Below are 21,749 nucleotides of genomic sequence, written 5' to 3'. Positions count from 1 at the left end.
GATCCGATTGTATTTTCCCTCTTTTTATAATCTCTCCAGCACATGAAGTCTTAGTTTTGAGTGGAGTGGCCCTTTAAGGACATACATGTCTCTATGGCAGGTTATTGGTACTGTCATGTCACATGCGTCCTCCAGGTGGCGCCGGACTCTCACAGCTCTGTACAGTACAGAGGCAGCGCGTCAGCTGACAGCCCAGAGTATAAAGCTGGGGAGAGGAGTCGAGGAGCTGCTCAGTTGTGTGTGTTGGGGATACGGTGACACCGGCAGCTCGGCTTCCACATGTTCTATTCGGGGATCCTGACCGAGAGCGGCGGAGGTAGGAAGGATGCCGACCTCAGGGAGGCTGCGTCGCTACGGCAACAGAGGAGGATGAAACAGTCGGTCCAGTTCATCCACAAGGACTCCGCCGACCTTCTGCCTCTCGATGGACTCAAGAAGCTCGGCACATCAAAGGACACGGTAAGGCAAAACTACTACTTTTTTTAATGAGAAAAGATCGTTACTTTCAGTCATACACATCGAACGTAAGGAGGTAACTTTGGTGTAATATTTGGGGGGAATAAAGGGGTTATAAAGGAGCCCGATAAGGCGATGGAGATCAACTTCTTTGATATAGGGATCCTCAAGTGTGACCCTGGACATCACTAAATGGCTGCATATAATAATAATACTACAGAAAGCTGTCAAAGACTAAAAACCTACAACAGGAGATAGGCAAGGACTATGGGCATGCTACAGGAGATGGTCAGAGACTGCAGAAATGCTACAAGAGATTGTCAGAGACTGCAGAAATGCAACAGGAGATGGTCAGAGACTGCAGAAATGCTACAAGAGATTGTCAGAGACTGCAGAAATGCTACAAGAGATGGTCAGAGACTGCAGAAATGCTACAGGAAATGGTCAGAGACTGCAGAAATGCTACAAGAGATTGTCAGAGACTGCAGAAATGCAACAGGAGATGGTCAGAGACTGCAGACATAGTACAGGAGATGGTCAGAGACTGCAGAAATGCTACAAGAGATTGTCAGAGACTGCAGAAATGCTACAAGAGATGGTCAGAGACTGCAGAAATGCTACAGGAAATGGTCAGAGACTGCAGAAATGCTACAAGAGATTGTCAGAGACTGCAGAAATGCTACAAGAGATGGTCAGAGACTGCAGAAATGCTACAGGAGATGGTCAGAGACTGCAGATATGCTGCAAGAGATGGTCAGAGACTGCAGAAATGCTACAGGAGATGGTCAGAGACTGCAGATATGCTACAGGAGATGGTTAGAGACTGCAGAAATGCTACAAGAGATGGTCAGAGACTGCAGAAATGCTACAAGAGATGATCAGAGACTGCAGAAATGCTACAGGAGATGGTCAGAGACTGCAGAAATGCTACAAGAGATGGTCAGAGACTGCAGAAATGCTACAGGAGATGGTCAGAGACTGCAGACATAGTACAGGAGATGGTCAGAGACGGAAGACATACTACAAGAGATGGTCAGAAACTGCAGACATAGTACAGGAGATGGTCAGAGACTGCAGACATACTACATGAGATGGTCAGAGACTGCAGACATACTACATGAGATGGTCAGAGACTGCAGACATGGTACAGGAAATGGTCAGAGACTGCAGACATAGTACAGGGGATGGTCAGAGACTGCAGACATAGTACAGGAGATGGTCAGAGACTGCAGACATGGTACAGGAGATGGTCAGAGACTGCAGACATAGTACAGGAAATGGTCAGAGATTGCCGACATAGTACAGGAAATGGTCATAGATTGCCGACATAGTACAGGAGATGATCAGAGACTGCAGACATACAGTGGGACCAACACCAGCAGATGACATGGCTCCCCAAATCATCACTGACTGTGGAAACTTCACACTGGACCTCATGCAACTTGGATTCTGTGCCTCTCTGCTCCTCCTCCAGACTCTGGACCTGGATTTCCAAATGAAATGCAACATTTTACAAAGTCAGTGGTGGTTGCCGCCGGGCACCCACAATCGCTCCTCGTGGAGACAGGACGGCGGTCTGCCATTGTAAACACGGCAGACCGCTGTTCTGTCATTTATAAACACAGGGATCCTCTTATTTAGGAACAAAGATCTCTGTGTTTATGCAGAAAGCCCATCCCCCACAGTTAGAAAGCACCCCCTAGGGACACATTTAACCCTTTTATTGCCCCTGGTGTTAACCCCTTCTCTGTCAGTGTCATTAGTACAGTGACAGTGCATATTTTTAGCACTGATTACTGTAGTAATGTCACTGGTGCCCCCAAAAGTTTCAAAAATGTCGGTTAGGGGTCCGATCTGTCCGCCGCAATGTCGCAGTCCCGCTAAAAATCGCAGATCGCCGCCATTAGTAGTAAAAAAAATGCAGCACCGCATCGCAAAAAATGGCCTGGTCATTAAGGGGGGAAATCCTTCCAGTACAGAAGTGGTTAACATGGTAAAGCTTCTTTGAGATTTCACAGATTGGGTTTACATGTATGTGGAATGGCGAATCTCCTTGTAACATCGGTGAACATTGCAGGCTCCAGATTTTATGCGTCCATAATCAACAGCGAAATGTTAGAACTCCCCCGAGACAGTCAGGAAAGATGCGACAAATGAACATTTAAAGAGAACCGGTCTTCAAATATAAGTAAATTTGGAAGCAAATAAAGAATAAGTGACAGGCTGGAAGGAAATCCTTAGAAAAACACATGGGACGCCAGCGTGATCGCAGCCAAGAGGTTTGGAGAATGACACAGATTGGCCGGCTGTGAAGTGGTTATTCTAGGAAGGAAGCCATTCTGTTACTCTTTATTTTTACCAAAAAAACTGTTAGCTGCTTGACGGTAGATTTTAATTATTGGAATAATACAGGAAGTTGGGGTTGGGTCATGTGACAGACACGGCGGCTCAGTGGTTAGCACACCTGCCCCACAGCTGAGGGTCCTGTGTGTTCTGCTCCGGTCTGTGCAGGGGGTTGGGTCATGTGACCGACACGGCGGCTCAGTGGTTAGCACACCTGCCCCACAGCTGAGGGTCCTGTGTGTTCTGCTCCGGTCTGTGCAGGGGGTTGGGTCATGTGACAGACACGGCGGCTCAGTGGTCAGCACTTCTCCCCCACAGCTGAGGGTCCTGTGTGTTCTGCTCCGGTCTGTGCAGGGGGTTGGGTCATGTGACAGATACGGCGGCTCAGTGGTCAGCACTCCTGCCCCACAGCTGAGGGTCCTGTGTGTTCTGCTCCGGTCTGTGCAGGGGGTTGGGTCATGTGACCGACACGGCGGCTCAGTGGTCAGCACTCCTGCCCCACAGCTGAGGGTCCTGTGTGTTCTGCTCCGGTCTGTGCAGGGGGTTGGGTCATGTGACAGACACGGCGGCTCAGTGATCAGCACTCCTGCCCCACAGCTGAGGGTCCTGTGTGTTCTGCTCCGGTCTGTGCAGGGGGTTGGGTCATGTGACAGACACGGCGGCTCAGTGGTCAGCACTCCTGCCCCACAGCTGAGGGTCCTGTGTGTTCTGCTCCGGTCTGTGCAGGGGGCTGGGTCATGTGACAGACACAACTGCTCAGTGGTCAGCACTCCTGCCCCACAGCTGAGGGTCCTGTGTGTTCTGCTCCGGTCTGTGCAGGGGGTTGGGTCATGTGACAGACACGGCGGCTCAGTGGTCAGCACTCCTCCCCCACAGCTGAGGGTCCTGTGTGTTCTGCTCCGGTCTGTGCAGGGGGTTGGGTCATGTGACAGACACGGTGGCTCAGTGGTCAGCACTCCTGCCCCACAGCTTAGGGTCCTGTGTGTTCTGCTCCGGTCTGTGCAGAGGGTTGGGTCATGTGACAGACACGGTGGCTCAGTGGTCAGCACTCCTGCCCCACAGCTTAGGGTCCTGTGTGTTCTGCTCCGGTCTGTGCAGAGGGTTGGGTCATGTGACAGACAGGGCGGCTCAGTGATTAGCACACCTGCCCCACAGCTGAGGGTCCTGTGTGTTCTGCTCCAGTCTGTGCAGGGGGTTGGGTCACGTGACAGACACGGCGGCTCAGTGGTCAGCACTCCTCCCCCACAGCTGAGGGTCCTGTGTGTTCTGCTCCGGTCTGTGCAGGTGGTTGGGTCATGTGACAGACACGGCGGCTCAGTGGTCAGCACTCCTGCCCCACAGCTAAGGGTCCTGTGTGTTCTGCTCCGGTCTGTGCAGGGGGTTGGGTCATGTAACAGACACGGCGGCTCAGTGGTCAGCACTTCTCCCCCACAGCTGAGGGTCCTGTGTGTTCTGCTCCGGTCTGTGCAGGGGAAGGGGAGGGGTTTGTATTGGTGCTTCTTTTTCCTGCAATAATCCGAAACGTTGTAGCAGTGGGAAGAAGGGATGAGAGAAATTGAGAGAATTTTATATTTTCTTAAGGTTTCATAAAAAAATCGTAAGGTTTCGGTGACAATTTTCCCCATTTTAGGTAAACTAACAGGAAGGTGAAATTAGAATAGGTTTCGGGATGCCATTTCATTGGCCCTTCAGTGGCCTTATTATTTTACATTTTTTTCATTCAAAAGGAAAAAGCAAACAGTGCAAAAAAAAAGTGAATTAAAATCTTTAGATAATGTATAAAAAAAAAAAAACACCCTTACAAATACAAGAACACCAAGGCTGGGTTAAAACTGTTGCGAAACGTACATCCTATTGCTGCCTCAATGTAATGTTCACTTTGTTTGTACAAATTGTTGCTTTTCAATAAAAATATCTTAAAAAAAAAAAAAAAAACTGTTGCAGGACATTAACTATTGGAATGGGGCGCCTAATGCACTGGCGCTGTCGGTCCTTTCCGCGATGGCGCTCCGTTCCACTTTTTGGAATCCTGTTGCACGGTTGAGTTTCTTTCCTTGAGTATCTTGTGCGCACCTGATTGCTCCAGTCATTTGCTATTTAGGGTGGACTGTGGCTCTGTCAGGGTAAGACTCTGGTGGACTGTTGCTGGAAAGGTATTGCGCCCCGATTATCAGACATATATTTTGATTCTGAAATATTGTACTCCTGATGAATTGGCTTAGTTTGGCAGTGAAACGCATTGAAAACTGATGCCCCTCCCTGTCTCTGAACTTCTAAGGATTCCATCTTGGAGAACGATTGTTACACCAATATACTATCTGTGATTTTGGTTTGGCTATCCTCAATATGACAAAAAATTTGGGTATACGATGAGGGGAGGGTGGCAGTAATGGGGATTACTCAGCATTTCTCGATATTTTCAACGCAGAGGAATCCTTGAAATAACCCTCCGGTCTCAGGGAACCCCCTGCTAATAATTACTATATCCAGGGCTTTTTTTCTCAGAAAATAGGCACAGGAACTCAACCACAACCCCCCAAAACCCTCCTCCCCCCCCCACACACACACACACATGCACCCTCCAAACTATCAAATACTGGGTGTGGTCAAATTTAACAGTGGGAGGGTCTCAAAGGGGTATTTAATACCAGGAGGGCATTATGTACAGAGTGCAGAGTTTGGGAGAGGCTACACACAGAGTGCAGAGTTTGGGAGAAGCTACACACAGAGTGCAGAGTTTGGGAGAGGCTACACACAGAGTGCATAATTTGGGAGAAGCTACACACAGAGTGCAGAATTCAGATGCGCTACACACAGAGTGCAGAGTTTGGGAGAAGCTACACACAGAGTGCAGAATTTGGGAGAAGCTACACACAGAGTGCAGAGTTTGGGAGAGGCTACACACAGAGTGCAGAATTTGGGAGAAGCTACACACAGAGTGCAGAGTTTGGGAGAGGCTACACACAGAGTGCAGAGTTTGGGAGAAGCTACACACAGAGCGCAGAGTTTGGGAGAAGCTACACACAGAGTGCAGAGATTGGGAAAAGCTACACACAGAGTGCAGAGTTTGGGAGAAGCTACACACAGAGTGCAGCATTTGGGAGAAGCTGCACACAGAGTGCAGCGTTTGGGAGAAGCTACACACAGAGTGCAGAGTTTGGGAGAAGCTACACACAGAGCGCAGAGTTTGGGAGAAGCTACACACAGAGTGCAGAGATTGGGAAAAGCTACACACAGAGTGCAGAGTTTGGGAGAAGCTACACACAGAGCGCAGAGTTTGGGAGAGGCTACACACAGAGTGCAGAGTTTGGGAGAGGCTACACACAGAGTGCAGCGTTTGGGAGAGGCTACACACAGAGTGCAGAGTTTGGGAGAGGCTACACACACAGCGCAGAGTTTGGGAGAGGCTACACACAGAGTGCAGAGTTTGGGAGAGGCTACACACAGAGCGCAGAGTTTTGGAGAAGCTACACACAGAGTGCAGAGTTTGGGAGAGGCTACACACAGAGTGCAGAGTTTGGGAGAAGCTACACACACAGCGCAGAGTTTGGGAGAGATAGCCCTCTAGGTTGGTGTCACGAGGCATTAATAAGTGACAAAAATTGCCTTTGTGCTGCTGTGCATACACCTCTGTTCAAAACTGACAGAGAAAAGGTATGCTGAGATTTGTAGTTCATTGCCACTTCCAGAGATTGTTGGACAGCTGATGTCTCCCCTGGGCATAATGAGTCAGAGAGAAACGGAGCAGTAAAGGCAGGGCTGCTGGATGGATTTATAATGCCCTGGGGTAATGTAAAGCTTCACCATGGAAGCTGTAAGCATTGTGTGTATTTTCATCTGATGAGTCAGAATAAGAAGAGAGGAAAATACCTGGAAATCCCAGGCGGCCCTCAGAGCACCAAACTCATCAGAAAAATCAAATGTCTTCTAAAGCTCCTATTCCTTCAGAAGAACAATCAGAATATTGGAGGAAAACAGTTCCTAGGAAGCACCAGTTGGACAGGAAGATGAAGTGGCAGATTGTTGGCGCGCGCGTCCAAAGATCTGAGATGGCGCCGAGTACGTGCGAATGCCATGTTTCAAAAAAGCATCCAAGCGAATGGCTCTATAATAATGCTGGCCATACGCAGAGCCAAATTCAATTCATGAGTGCCCGTGTCGGCACCACTTCACCCAACAACCTTGGATTGAAAAATTGAATGAGCCAGGCAGGAAATTGTTGGCCAAACAGTGATTTCAGCCAATCAGCTGCAGCCATTAACTGTCAGAAATAACCAGCAGGGGAGATTCCTTCATACAGTCTATAGTGTGGATATATGAATCTGTTAGATTTCTATTGTAAGTCCACAGGCTGATCTAAAGAAATCTGTGTGTGTATGGTCAACTTTAGGTTATATCTGGTCTATAAGCAAGAGTCTGTGGATGGACAGTTGGGTAAATGGTTCTATATTTAGGATGTATCCAGTCTACAGTATAAACCAGAGGCTGTGGATGGACAGTTGGATAAATGGTTCTATATTTACAGACTTGTATAAAGTACTCGAAATTTCTACTTGAGTAAAAGTACAAGTGCTCGATCAAAAAGTGACTTGAGTAGAAGTGGAAGTGCTCGCAGAATTAGTTACTTAAGTAGAAGTACTAAAGTATTCAACATTTTTTTTACTTAAGTATTGCAAGTAGTTTTTTCAAAAAATTTGCTACTTAAGTACTAAAAGTAAAAAGTACCAGTAGTTTTGAAAAAAAAATTCTACTCAAGTACTGAAAGTAGAAGTACAAGTACTGTGTTATGTAGTTATTAAAGAAAGAAGTCAAAAGTTTGAACATCATATTGTTTTTTATTATTTCAAATGATTTATTCAAATGATTAACCTGTGTTTTTTAGCAGTTTCTTGATGCACTTTAAGCGCTGTAGCACCATTTATTTGTTTGTTTCATATTTTCTTTTTATTGGAAAGATTTGGTATAGCAGCTTTTATTATACACAGCCTTTATTTTCGTATGCGCTGATTTACAAATGACATTATACACATTTTTTTGAGCTTTATGCAACCTGCCATCTACTGTTCTGGCAGTGGTAATTTTTTTAAAAGTAACGAGTAACTATGCAGCACAAAAAAAAAATACTTGAGTAGAAGTATTGAAATCATCGAAAAAATGTAGTGAAGTAAAAGTAGAAGTAGGAGAAAAAAATTCTACTCTAGGAAAGTACAGATACCGCATTTCGGTACTTAAGTACAGTACTTAAGTAGTTCTACTTCGTTACTATACATCTCTGTATATTTAGGATGTATCTGGTCTATAAACCAGAGGCTGTGGATGGACAGTTGGATAAATGGTTCTATATTTAGGATGTATCTGGTCTGTAAACCAGAGGTTCTGGATGGACAGTTGGATAAATAGTTCTATATTTAGGATGTATCCAGTCTATAAACCAGAGGTTCTGGATGGACAGTTGGATAAATGGTCCTATATTTAGGATGTATCCAGTCCATAACCAGAGACTCTGGGTGGACAGTTGGATAAATGGTTCTATATTTAGGATGTATCCAGTCTATAAACCAGAGGCTCTGGATGGACAGTTGGATAAATGGTTCTATATTTAGGATGTATCCGGTCTATAAACCAGAGGCTCTGGATGGACAGTTGGATAAATCGTTCTATATTTAGGATGTATCCAGTCTATAAACCAGAGGCTCTGGATGGACAGTTGGATAAATGGTTCTATATTTAGGATGTATCTGGTCTGTAAACCAGAGGTTCTGGATGGACAGTTGGATAAATAGTTCTATATTTAGGATGTATCCAGTCTATAAACCAGAGGTTCTGGATGGACAGTTGGATAAATGGTCCTATATTTAGGATGTATCGGGTCTGTAAACCAGAGGTTCTGGATGGACAGTTGTATAAATAGTTCTATATTTAGGATGTATCCAGTCCATAACCAGAGACTCTGGGTGGACAGTTGGATAAATGGTTCTATATTTTGGATGTATCCGGTCTATAAACCAGAGGCTCTGGATAGACAGTTGGATAAATGGTTCTATATTTAGAATGTATCCAGTCTATAAACCAGAAGCTCTGGATGGACAGTTGGATAAATGGTTCTATATTTAGAATGTATCCAGTCTACAGTATAAACCAGAGGCTGTGGATGGACAGTTGGATAAATGGCTCTATATTCAGGATGTATGTGGTCTATTAACCAGGGGCTGTGGATGGACAGTTGGGTAAATGCTTCTATATTTAGTAGGCATCCGGTCTTTAAACCAAAGACTCTGGATGGACAGTTGGATAAACGGTTCTATATTTAGAATGTATCTGGTCTACAGACCAGAGGTGCTGGATGGACAGTTGGGTAAATGCTTCTATATTTAGGATGTATCTGGTCTTTAAACCAGAGGCTCTGGATGGACAGTTGGATAAATGGCTCTATATTTAGGACGTATCCGGTCTATAGACTAGAGGCTCTGCATGGACAGATGTTTAGGGGTATAAAGGAACAATCTGCTTGGCTCTGGTCATTATCTTAAAATATACATTTTTTGGGGTTTTGAAATTGCCCAGTTCCTCCAGGCAGAGCGGTATTAGTATCTCTGATAAATGGTGTGGGAGGTGTTTTCTTTTAAACCTTTAAATTGGAATTAATAAACAAATATCTTGCCATTAATCTGATGCTTTTATTATGTCCAGTGTCCATGAACATTTTCATATATTTAAACATTTTCCTTTTCCTCAGAATTCTGAAGTTCCCTTTCAAAAGCTCAGTTTTGAAGTCCATTAGACGGTGGTCCGGCTCTTATCGCAATTCTTTTATGTTCTACCGTCAAAGGCAAACGCCGGGACAGTGACGCATGAAAGACCAGCCAACAGACATACATTTAATGAGACGGACCGGAGTCCATGGGACTTCAAAACAGCCCTTTTACAATGATCAGGAAATAAGGGACATTTGCATATACAGTATGTGTGGACAGGAAAAGTGGCAAAACCTCTCCAACAGTAAAACCCTTTCCCCTCTCTATCCCAAAAAATAATGTTTAGTCTGTGATTGGCCTGTAACATGCCCAGGGAGCAATATGTCCTCCAATTTCTGCCTTTACCTTTGCTCTGGGACTTTCTTGGTGAGCCATGACCAGGGTTAATATCACATAGTTCCATAGATGGTATTATTGGATAACGACATCAGTCCATCCAGTTCAACCTGTGTGGGTGCATTTAAAAGGCTGACTTGGCAAGAATGAGCTTTCATAAATCCAGGCTGGTTACTACTAATGATGTTGTTTTGATCAGCAGGTTCTTGGATATGGTCCCTTGTCATCCCCTCCAATAGTTTGCAAACTATTGATGTAAGGCTGGATGGCCTGTAGTTTCCTTGGTTATATCTCCGGCCCTTTTTTGAATATTGGTAGCACATTAGCTTTCACTGCTGAGGTTATATTTAGTCGCTTGAAGAAAACTTTCCATCTGTACAGCAGGAGAAAAACAAAGAATGATTTAGGGACCTCTGTAGATGAGAACTACACTTTCCTCAGTTGATTGGACAGAAATATCACGGCTTATGGTGGCCACATATGCTCCATTTTTTTGTATTTTTTTATTTGGTGGATGTGCAATAAAACCAAAATTATAGAATCTGCAAAGAACTTAAAGTAGAATTAAAGGCAAATTGTTTAGCACATGGCAAGTTCCCTTTCCTCAAGAAGACACAGTCTTGCCAATAAACATCTAAATTATTCAGAGAAGGATTGGTGGAAAGTGCTGTGGTCAGATGTGACCAAAATTTAAGCTCTTTGGCATTAACTCGACTCGTTGTGTTTGGAGGAAGAAAAATGCTGACTATGACCTTAAGAACACCACCCCTACAGTCAAGCACGGAGGTGGAAACATGCTTTGGGGCTGTTTCTCTGCTAAAGGTACAGGCCGACTTTGCCACATTGAAGGGGCAATGGACGGGGCCATGTATTGTAAAATCCTGGTTGAGAACCTTCTATCCTCAGCCAGAACACTGAAGATGGGTCGTGGATGGGTCTCCCAGCATGACAATGACCCAAAACATACCGCCAAGGCAACAAAGTAATGGCTCAAGAAGAAGCACATTAAGGTCATGACTGTCCTCCCTCCGGACCTTAATTCTATAGAACATTTATGGAGGAGCCGAAACTTCGAGTTGCCTAGCGACAGCCAAGAAACCTTAAGGATTTAGAGAAGATCTGGACCAAAAACTCTCCTGAGATGTGTGCCACCAACTACAAGAAACGTCTGACCTCTGTGCTGCTCTGTGCAATGATGGGGCACTATTCTTCCCACTGAAACCAATGATGGGGCATTATTCCTCCTACTGGCATCAGTGATGGGGCACTATTCCTCCCACTGACACCAATGATGGGGCACTATTCCTCCCACTAACACCAATGATGGGACACTATTCCTCCCATTGACACCAATGATGGGGTACTATTCCTCCCATTGACACCAATGATGGGGCACTATTCTTCCCACTGACACCAATGATGGGGCTTTATTCCTCCTACTGGTATCAGTGATGGGGCACTATTCCTCCCACTGGCACCAATGATGGGGCACTATTCCTCCCACTGACACCAATGATGGGGCACTATTCCTTCCACTGACACCAATGATGGGGCACTATTTCTCCCACAGACACCAATAGTGGGGCACTATTCCTCCCATTGACACCAATGATGGGGTACTATTCCTCCCATTGACACCAATGATGGGGCACTATTCTTCCCACTGACACCAATGATGGGGCTTTATTCCTCCTACTGGTATCAGTGATGGGGCACTATTCCTCCCACTGACACCAATGATGGGGCACTATTCCTCCCACTGACACCAATGATGGGGCACTATTCCTCCCACTGACACCAATGATGGGGCACTATTCCTTCCACTGACACCAATGATGGGGCACTATTCCTCCCACTGACACCAATGATGGGGCACTATTCCTCCCACTAACACCAATGATGGGACACTATTCCTCCCATTGACACCAATGATGGGGTACTATTCCTCCCATTGACACCAATGATGGGGCACTATTCTTCCCACTGACACCAATGATGGGGCTTTATTCCTCCTACTGGTATCAGTGATGGGGCACTATTCCTCCCACTGGCACCAATGATGGGGCACTATTCCTCCCACTGACACCAATGATGGGGCACTATTCCTTCCACTGACACCAATGATGGGGCACTATTTCTCCCACAGACACCAATAGTGGGGCACTATTCCTCCCATTGACACCAATGATGGGGTACTATTCCTCCCATTGACACCAATGATGGGGCACTATTCTTCCCACTGACACCAATGATGGGGCTTTATTCCTCCTACTGGTATCAGTGATGGGGCACTATTCCTCCCACTGACACCAATGATGGGGCACTATTCCTCCCACTGACACCAATGATGGGGCACTATTCCTCCCACTGACACCAATGATGGGGCACTATTCCTTCCACTGACACCAATGATGGGGCACTATTTCTCCCACAGACACCAATAGTGGGGCACTATTCCTTCTACTGATACCAAAAAAGGGCCAATATTCCTTCCATTAATAGCAATGATGGGGTGTTTTTTGCTCCCACTGCCACAGCCCGGCCCCCCTCAAAGTCTGAAGGACAGTAAACTGGCCCTTTGATTAGAAAGTTTGGAGACCTTTTATACAGACATGTAGAATTTCAAAAGAAAATTCTTGGGAAAAGAAGGTTCTAAGAAAGTTAATTTTTCTAATTATTGGTGGGTCAAATCATTTTTGACCGAAATGACAAGAAAATTTGAAGGAGCAGGTTGAACATTTTTTCTCGAATTAACAAATTTCAAACAGCGCATGTGGTTTTCGTTTATTTCAAAATCAAATTAAGTTTTTGAATGTCAAACAAATGTTCTAAGAATTTTCATACAAATTTTCCTGTGAATTTTCGTTTTAAATTCTATCCATTTACGGACAGCTTATTCCACTCTAGTGCAGCTAAGAGTGGTCAAACAGCACTGCCCCAATGACGTCACGTATGACGAAACAGGTAGGGTGGAGCCGGTGCATACGCTTCTTTGCATGTCTTACATGCCTTGTGTAAGTGCACATACCTTAATAAATCTTTAGGACGTTATGATCTTCACTATGGATCATGTTTTTTTTTTCTTCTATGTTAATGCTCTGCATTTTTATTCTATTGGTGAGCTAAGCTCTGAGTGACGGTGTGTGCACGCAGCATTATGGATGTTTGCAAGCCAACATGCTGCTGATTGCCTTGTGGATTGTCTATTTGACCAATCTTAGCTGAGGGTCATTCCATTCCTCCTCTTGCAGTAGGGTGTTGTGCAATATCTCTGTACGGAGATCTGAAGGCTTTTGGCACTTACATCTTTCCTTCCCTGTAATTGGGGAAGACCACCAACTTTTCTCAGCTCTTCATTGGCAGTGGCATCACTAGGAGGGGCCAGAGGGGGCCATGGCCCCTCAACATTATATTGTGCCCCCCCTAAAAGGATCCCGGCCACCTCCTGCTATGGGATGGCGGATCGGTAAGGCCAGATTGCTGGATCCCAGCCTGCCATCCCAGAGCCTTAGTGTCAAGAACGGAGCTGGCACTAGAGAAAGCAAAGCCGATGTATCCTGTATAGTTCCGGCTACTGTCACAGGCTGAGTGATATCAAATGTACTCCTTCTGTGACAGGTCACAGGAGCGATACAGGAAGCATTGGCTCTGCTCTCTACTGCAGCCGCATGCTTCCTCCAGCGCCGCACTCCATTGGTGTCTCAGAGGAGCCAGCTGTCCCAGCCAGCAGTACCCACCAGCAGTACCCACAAGCAGTACCATTCAGCAGTACCCACAAGCAGTACCATCCAGCAGTACCCACCAGCAGTACCATCCAGCAGTACCCACAAGCAGTACCCACCACCTGTCCCAGCCAGGAGTACCCACCAGCAGAACCCAACAACAGTACCCATCACCTGCCCCAGCCAGGAGTACCCACCAGCAGAACCCAACAGAAGTACCCATCACCTGCCCCAGCCAGGAGTACCCACCAGCAGTACCCAACAGCAGTACCCACCACCTGTCCCAGCCAGCAGTACCCACCAGCAATACCAGTTAGCAGTACCCACCAGCAGTACCATCCAGCAGTACCCACCAGCAATGCCAGTCAGCAGTACCATCCAGCAGTACCCACCAGCAGTACCAACCAGCAGTCCCTGCCAGCAGTACCAGTCAGCAGTACCCACCAGCAGTACGAGCCAGCACTATTAGCTAGCAGTACCCACCAGCAGTATCAACCAACAGTACCCGCCCGCAGTACCAGCCAGCAGTACCCACCAGCAGTACTCACCACCAGTACCCGCAAGTAGTACCCAACAGCAGTACCTGCCAGCAGTACCCGCCAGCAGTACCCGCCACCTCTGGCTGCCCATGGTTGGCATGGAGTGTGCACTAAGCATGCATGGCCAATTAGTTGGTTTTTAGCATCTAGAAGGTAGTTGCTCATGCAAGGTGTGTTTTTACGTGGGCTGATAGGGTGGGGAGTGGGCATGTTGGTGTTACTTTAGTATTTGTTAGAGCAGACATGAAGCTGCTACCCACTGGCTGCCAGCCACTTATCTGGAGCGTGCAGTGACAGGTGCCCCCCAACTTCTGCGCCCAGGGCGGTAGTCTCTCCTGCCCACCCCTTGTCCCAGCCCTGTATGTCACTATAGGAATTTATATTTCCAGTGCTGCACTTTTGTATACCACATTTGCGTAGTATGTATGGAAGTTTAGTGCCAGCTGCTGTACAGAGTTTTGGTTTTTAGGCTTTAGTGCGGTTTTCTTTTTATCTAGCTTAAACCACTGGCCAGTGGGGAGTCTAACATCCGGCCTGCCAGCGCTGGGGCTGTGAACACTCTCCCTCTTGTGAGAGTACTTATAATTTGAAGGGATGCCAAGGGAAAAGTCCAGGGCTGACTCTCCAAGTGGCAGCAAATCAGCAGCAGTCAGAAGGTCAGGTGAGAAGTCACACCACAGCCAGGGCTCCCCTCCCCAGCCTGTGTCATCTCCATCCTCAGGCTCTTATCCCCCCCCCCCCCCCCCGGGGCTCTCAATTCTCTCTGCAGCTCAGCAGACTGTGGCTCATTTCTCTCTTCTTTCAATCGTTTTAGCTGGAAATTGAAGCATCATGTTATTCCTAAATGAATTTCTACAACAATCAGCCGTCTCGCCGCCAGGCGGAGGACAATTATCTGTAATGTTATATATTGCCGGGCAGACCGCGCTCTGTCATTAGTGTTCTGGTTGCTTTGTTGGTGGTTCAACTTTGTACCGCTCTGCACGCACAATGTAACGATGAATCATTCACAATCGTTGTTATACGCTATGTTATCAAAAGTATTGGGACGCCTGCCTTTACACACACATTAAATTTAATGGCATCCCAGTCTTAGTCTGTAGGGTTCAATATTGAGTTGGTCCACCCATTGCAGCTATAACAGCTTCAACTCTTCTGGGAAGGCTGTCCACAATGTTTAGGAGTGTGTCTATGGGAATGTTTGACCATTCTTCCAGAACAACATTTGTAAGGTTAGGCACTGCTGGGAATGAGAAGTCCGTTCTAATTAATCCCAAAGGTGTTCTAACGGGTTGAGGTCAGGCCAGTCAAGTTCCTTCATCCCAAACTCACTCATCCATGTCTTTATGGACCTTACTTTGTGCAGTGGTGGGAGGGGGGAATATGGTGTGGGGTTGTTTTTCAGGGGTTTGGCGTTGGCCCCGTTGTTAAGTGAAGGGAACTCTTAAGGCATCAGCATACCAAGACATTTTTGAAAAGTTTGGGAACAGTTTTGGGATAGCCCCTTCCTGTTCCAACATGACTGCTTACCAGTGCACAAAACAAGGTCCATAAAGACATGGATGAGTGAGTTTGGGATGTCCTGACCTCAACCCGATAGAACACCTTTGAGATGAATTAGAGCAGAGACTGCAGGCCAAGTCTTCTCGTCCAACATCAGGTGAAGGCCTGACCTCAGGAATGTGCTTCTGGAAAAATGGTGAAACATTCCCATAGACACTCCTAAACCTTGTGGACAGCCTTCCCAGAAAAGTTGAAGCTGTTATAGCTGCAAAGGGTGGAGCCAACTCAATATTAACACCCTACGGACTAAGACTGGGATGCAATTAAAATTCATGTGTGTGTAAAGGCAGTACTTATGGTAATATAGTGTATATTTATTCTATGGTGTGTATATATATATATATATATATATATATATATATATATATATATATATATATATATATGAATAGAACAATATTAGGGCCATTGGTTTGAATTATACTCATGGTTGACTTTGTGTGCTTAATGCCACTGCCACTACTCCTGTCAGCCTTATAGTAGTAGAAGCAGGGCTTTTTTTCCCTCAAAGAATAGGTGTAGGTGCCCCCCCCCCCCTTTCCAAGTCACTCCTTGTCTCCGCCCCCTACTTGCCTTTGAGTACATCCCTTGACACCAGCCCCTAGTCACCTCCAATTACCGCCCCCTTTTAGAGAAAACAGAACCACACATTGTTAATTGTGCTAATTTACTCACCTATTGTCTACTCTGGGGATATGTTTATACTTATGATAATGTGTATTGCACTTTATGAACTTGATGCCGGCAGTCTGCACTGGAATGAGATCCTGATTAATCTAAGCATTGTCTGGGTGTGGATTCCCATTCACCTATTGTTTCTGTCTAGATGGCTAGGTAATTAGTTCAGGTTAATAATGCTTCCGTACACAATTTAATTTTTAATCTGCATAGGATAATGTAATCAGGCACCTGACCTGGTGGGGTAATCTGATCAGGAGGGGGATGTCCTCCTGTGTGGTATATATTGTGAGTGAGTTTGTTCATTAAAGGTTCCAGTTCTATACAAGCTAAGTTGTCAGCTAGCTTTGCATGTAGGGCGGCTGTAATGTCTGATATCTATGTTCAGACTGGAGGGAGCTGTATTGTGACGGAAGCCCACAAACACAGTGTAGGTCTCGATTCTGTCACACCAAGTATAATTTTTTTATTTGTTAATTATAACAAGAAAAGCAGTAAAATATATACCTCCATCGAATAACAGACCCCATAACCAACAATAGACCCCTTCAGCAAAAATATATCTACTAGCAACCAACATCAATAGACCCTTCAGCAGCCAGAAACAATAGACCCCTCCCTTAACAGTAGGTCCCCCAGCAACAATAGACCCCTCCCTCAACAGTAGACCCCCCCCAGCAACAATAGATCCCTCCCAATAGTAGATCCCCAGCAACAATAGATACCTCCCTCAACAGTAGATCCCACAGCGACAATAGTTTCCTCACCAGTAACAACAGACTATTCCAACTATAGACCCCTTCCAGTGACCACCCCCCCCCCTTCAGCTAGCATTAATAGATCCTCCAGTATATCCCAGCACCTCTTGCCATTACATACAGTCAGTGCTAGAGGTTCCGCAACAGCGTCCCCCCACGTTCAGGCTGAAAAAAAGCCTGAGTAAAAGGAACTTGCAGTGCACCATTCCTGGAAATGAGGCGGGGCTCCATCTGACATGCTGCAGCTTCTAATGCACATTGTAAGAAGCTCACAGTGTGCGGTGAAATCAGAGGAAGCCATTTCAGTCCAGAAGAGGAGTCAGTACAACTGTGCAAGACTGAAGGGGAGGAGCCGGTACACTTGTGCAAGGCTGAAGGGGAGGAGCGGGTACACCTGTGCAAGACTGAAGGGGAGGAGCCGGTACAACTGTGCAAGGTTGAAGGGGAGGAGCCGGTACAACTGTGCAAGGCTGAAGGGGAGGAGCCAGTACAACTGTGCAAGGCTGTAGAGGAGGAGCCGGTACACCTGTGCAAGACTGAAGGGGGAGGAGCTGGTACAACTGTGCAAGACTGACGGGGAGGAGCTGGTACACCTGTGCAAGACTGAAGGGGGAGGAGCCGGTACAACTGTGCAAGACTGATGGGGAGGAGCCGGTACACCTGTGCAAGACTGAAGGGGAGGAGCCGGTACAACTGTGCAAGACTGAAGGGGAGGAGCCGGTACAATTGTGCAAGACTGAAGGGGAGGAGCTGGTACATCTATGCAAGACTGATAGGAAGGCTGCGGTGGTAAAATTGAATCCCACTCAGTAATTGGAATGTAAAATTTGATCCCTGTAGCTGCTTTGGAGCAGCACAGAGTTTTTATCTCTGAAACCCCCAGTGAAACTATTATAAAGCCAAGTGCTGAAGTCTCACCCATGCTGCTGCGTTATCGGTCATAGGAAGCAAAGGGAGACTGAGGAGGTGAGGAGACCCCCCTTGTGAATACAGGTGGGTGGGGGTGGGAACTCAGCTGTAGACATTTCTCTACATTCCTAATTAGCAATTTTTGGCGGTGAGATCCTGCGACTGGAATGTGAGAATTATTCTCCAGCAGCGGGAGCTCCGGGCCGGGAGAATAATTCCCACTAAAACCGATAAAGAGCCTAATTCTAATAATATGAGTAAACTATACCGACTGCAACAAAACAAGCCACCTTCCCGGGGGAGGCACGCCGTTCCTCATGCCTCAGACTTCTCATTCCCATTGAAATGGATATTAAAGTGAAATTCCAGCCAAAATAATTTTTTAGTTTTGAATGAAGTAGGGAAGCCTTAGAACCTCTGTCAGGTTATCTGTTGCTGTCTGTGTCCTCATCAAGGGGATTTCCCACTTCTCTTGGTGTCACAGAGACAGAACAGGAAATGAGAACATCTCCAGTGAGGGAACCAGTGTCCCCATTATAAGATTCCCCTCTATTCCTGTACTGGTGATACTGTGGGATGTGGCTTTAGAATGGAGGGGTGGAGGTAAGAATAGCAGGATGAGACTTCAGAAGAGGCTGGGACAGAGGGATGAGACTCCAGAAGAGGTAGGAATAGCAAGAAGAGACCCCAGAAGGGGTAGAAATAGCTGGATGAGACTCCAGAAGAGGTAGAAATAGCAGGTTGAGACTCCAGAAGAGGTAGGAATAGAGACATAAGACTCCAGAAAAGGTAGGAATAAAGGGATAAGACTCCAGAAGAGGTAGGAATAGAGGGATGAGACTCCAGAGGAGCTAGAAATAGAGGAATGAGACTCCAGAAAAGTTAGGAATAGAGGGATAAGACTCCAGAAGAGGTAGGAATAGAGGGATGAGACTCTAGAAGAGGCAGGCCCAGAGAGATGAGACTCCAGAGGAGCTAGGAATAGAGGAATGAGACTCCAGAAGGGGAAGGAACAGAGAGATGAGACTCCGGAAGAGGCAGGAACAGAAGGATGAGACTCCAGAAGAGGCAGGGACAGAGGATTGAGACTCCAGAAGAGGCAGGGTCAGAGGACGAGACTCCAAAAGAGGCAGGGGCAGAAGAATGAGACTCCAGAAGAGGCAGGGGCAGAAGAATGAGACTCCAGAAGAGGCAGGGGCAGAAGAATGAGACTCCAGAAGAGGCAGGGGCATAAGAATGAGACTCTCGAAGAGACTGGGGCAGAGGGACAAGACTCCAGAAGAGGTAGGGACAGATTGATGAGATTCCAGAAGAGGCAGGGACACAGGGATGAGACTCCAGAAGAGGCAGGGACACAGGGATGAGACTCCAGAAGAGGCAGGGACACAGGGATGAGACTCCAGAAGAGGCAGGGACACAGGGATGAGACTCTAGAAGAGGCAGGGACAGAAGAATGAGACTCTAGAAGATGAAGGGACAGAGGAATGGAGGGATGCATCTCCTGAAGGAAGATGGAGGGGTGTTGCTCCTAAAGAGGCAGAGTCAGAAGGTGGGATGTAGCTTCTGGAGAGGGGAGATCAGTATATTGGGGTCTGTCCATTATTCACATTATATTTTTGCACTGAGGAGTTAACCTGCTCGTCTCCTTATATTTTGTCGATCGATGTCAGATCATTCCGTATCTCATGACTCAGATTTCAGAACGAAGAAAAACATCAAATGACACCTTCCTACAAATCAGCAGGCACACGCTTCCCGCCAACACCGATTGCTTCATCTCCAGAATCAGCTCTCCGCACCAGAATTTCCTCCCACATGATCCAGACAAGAAACACCATAGACTCCGGTACAGTCACCTCCGAAGAGAGACGTCCCAGGTGTCACCCAAACCTGAAAACCATGGAGTCTACTCTGCATGGACAGCATAGGGGAGTGGAATAAGTAGGGAGACAGCCCATACACATGTAAAGGGCCCAGGCGTTCTAAGGGGCCCAGCCAGGGCCGGCCCTACTATGGGTCCCGCTGGGTCCATTGGACCCAGGCAGCACTTGGAGAGGGGCAGCAAATTGACTCCCAAGATTTTTTTTCCGGCAGTTTTGTGTGTCATTAGTTTGCGGCGCATTACGGGCGGCATTTCCCATCTCATACTGCCGCCTGCAGTGCAAACTGATGAGTATGAGGAGGCGGAGCGTCTCCTCTGGGGAACGCCCCTCACGTGATTGTGGTGTGCGCTCCATCTCACGCAGGGCAGGCTGGATCTTATAGGGTGGTGGGCACAGTAGACACAGGAGTGACAGGAGGACTGAGGACAGACAGTGGGTGTTTGGTGGACCGGTCCGGTGGTGAGTTATGGAAGAAGATAACAGTATATATTATATTTTCTACATTTTACAGTATATTTATATAAAATAATGGAGGTGGGGGCATTTTGTTGGGCGTAATTTTTTTTTGGGGGGGGGGGGCGGGGGGCAGCATTTAATTCTTGAACCCAGGCAGCACAATCTCTTGGGCCAGTCCTGGGCCCAGCCACCCAAGGCCAACAAACGAAATCAAGTTGTTGCTGCTGTAGTAACTAGCAACTGCTTAAGCAGGTTGGCCGCAGAGTAAGCTGTTGCAGCCGAAGGGATGTCCCTTTGCTGGATTGGCCTGTCACTTTGTTGAACATATGAGGTCATCTCTTTGCTTGATTGGGATGTCTTTTTGCTGAATATATGAGGCCTTTTCTTTTGTGAATTGGGCTGTCTCTTTGCTTGATTGGATGTCTCTTTGCTGAATATATGGGGATGTCTCTTTGCTGGATTGGATGTCTTTTTGCTGGATTGGATGTCTTTTGCTGAATATATGAGGCCTTTTCTTTTGGGAATTGGACTGTCTCTTTGCTTGATTGGGTGTCTCTTTGCTGAATATATGGGGATGTCTCTTTGCTTGATTGGATGTCTCTTTCCTGAATATATGGGGATGTCTCTTTGCTGGATTGGATGTCTTTTTGCTGGACTGGATGTCTCTTTGCTGGACTGGATGTCTCTTTGCTGGACTGGATGTCTCTATTGCTGGACTGGGTGTCTCTTTGCTGGACTGGATGTCTCTATTGCTGGACTGGGTGTCTCTTTGCTGGACTGGATGTCTCTATTGCTGGACTGGGTGTCTCTATTGCTGGACTGGGTGTCTCTTTGCTGGACTGGATGTCTCTATTGCTGGACTTGGTGTCTCTTTGCTGGACTGGATGTCTCTATTGCTGGACTGGGTGTCTCTTTGCTGGACTGGATGTCTCTATTGCTGGACTGGGTGTCTCTATTGCTGGACTGGGTGTCTCTTTGCTGGACTGGATGTCTCTATTGCTGGACTGGGTGTCTCTTTGCTGAATATATGGGGATGTCTCTTTGCTGGATTGGATGTCTTTTTGCTGGACTGGATGTCTCTATTGCTGGACTGGGTGTCTCTTTGCTGGACTGGGTGTCTCTTTGCTGAATATATGAGGATGTCTCTTTGCTGAATATATGGGGATGTCTTTTTGCTGGATTGAATTCATTTTCAAATATTAAGTTGTAAGAGTGTTAAAATTAAAAAGTGGGAGCACTGAAGGACTCGGTGGGATGGCCAGTGGGCGCATTCGCTGGGACGGCCAGAGGGTGGGCCCTGGGGAATGTTGGCTCTCAGGCCCAGGGGGGCCAGGCCTAAAGCTGTGTAAGG

General features: G+C 46.7%; 1 protein-coding gene across 1 annotated transcript in view; it reads left to right on the top strand.

Moving 5' to 3' along the window:
* The first annotated feature begins 218 nt into the window (after positions 1-218).
* Positions 219-21,749, top strand: part of NRIP3 (nuclear receptor interacting protein 3) — a 75,168-nt gene continuing 53,637 nt past the window's right edge. The window contains exon 1 of the mRNA XM_082270756.1: positions 219-459. Coding sequence (XP_082126882.1) covers positions 280-459 — 180 coding nt within the window. The 5' untranslated portion in view covers positions 219-279. The remainder of the gene's footprint in view (positions 460-21,749) is intronic.

The sequence above is a fragment of the Pelophylax lessonae genome (assembly GCF_965119305.1).
Source record: "Pelophylax lessonae genome assembly, chromosome: 10".
Taxonomy (NCBI): Eukaryota; Metazoa; Chordata; class Amphibia; order Anura; family Ranidae; genus Pelophylax; species Pelophylax lessonae.
The sequence above is the reverse complement of the archived record's forward strand: the minus strand, read 5'-3'. Positions and strand labels throughout refer to the sequence as shown.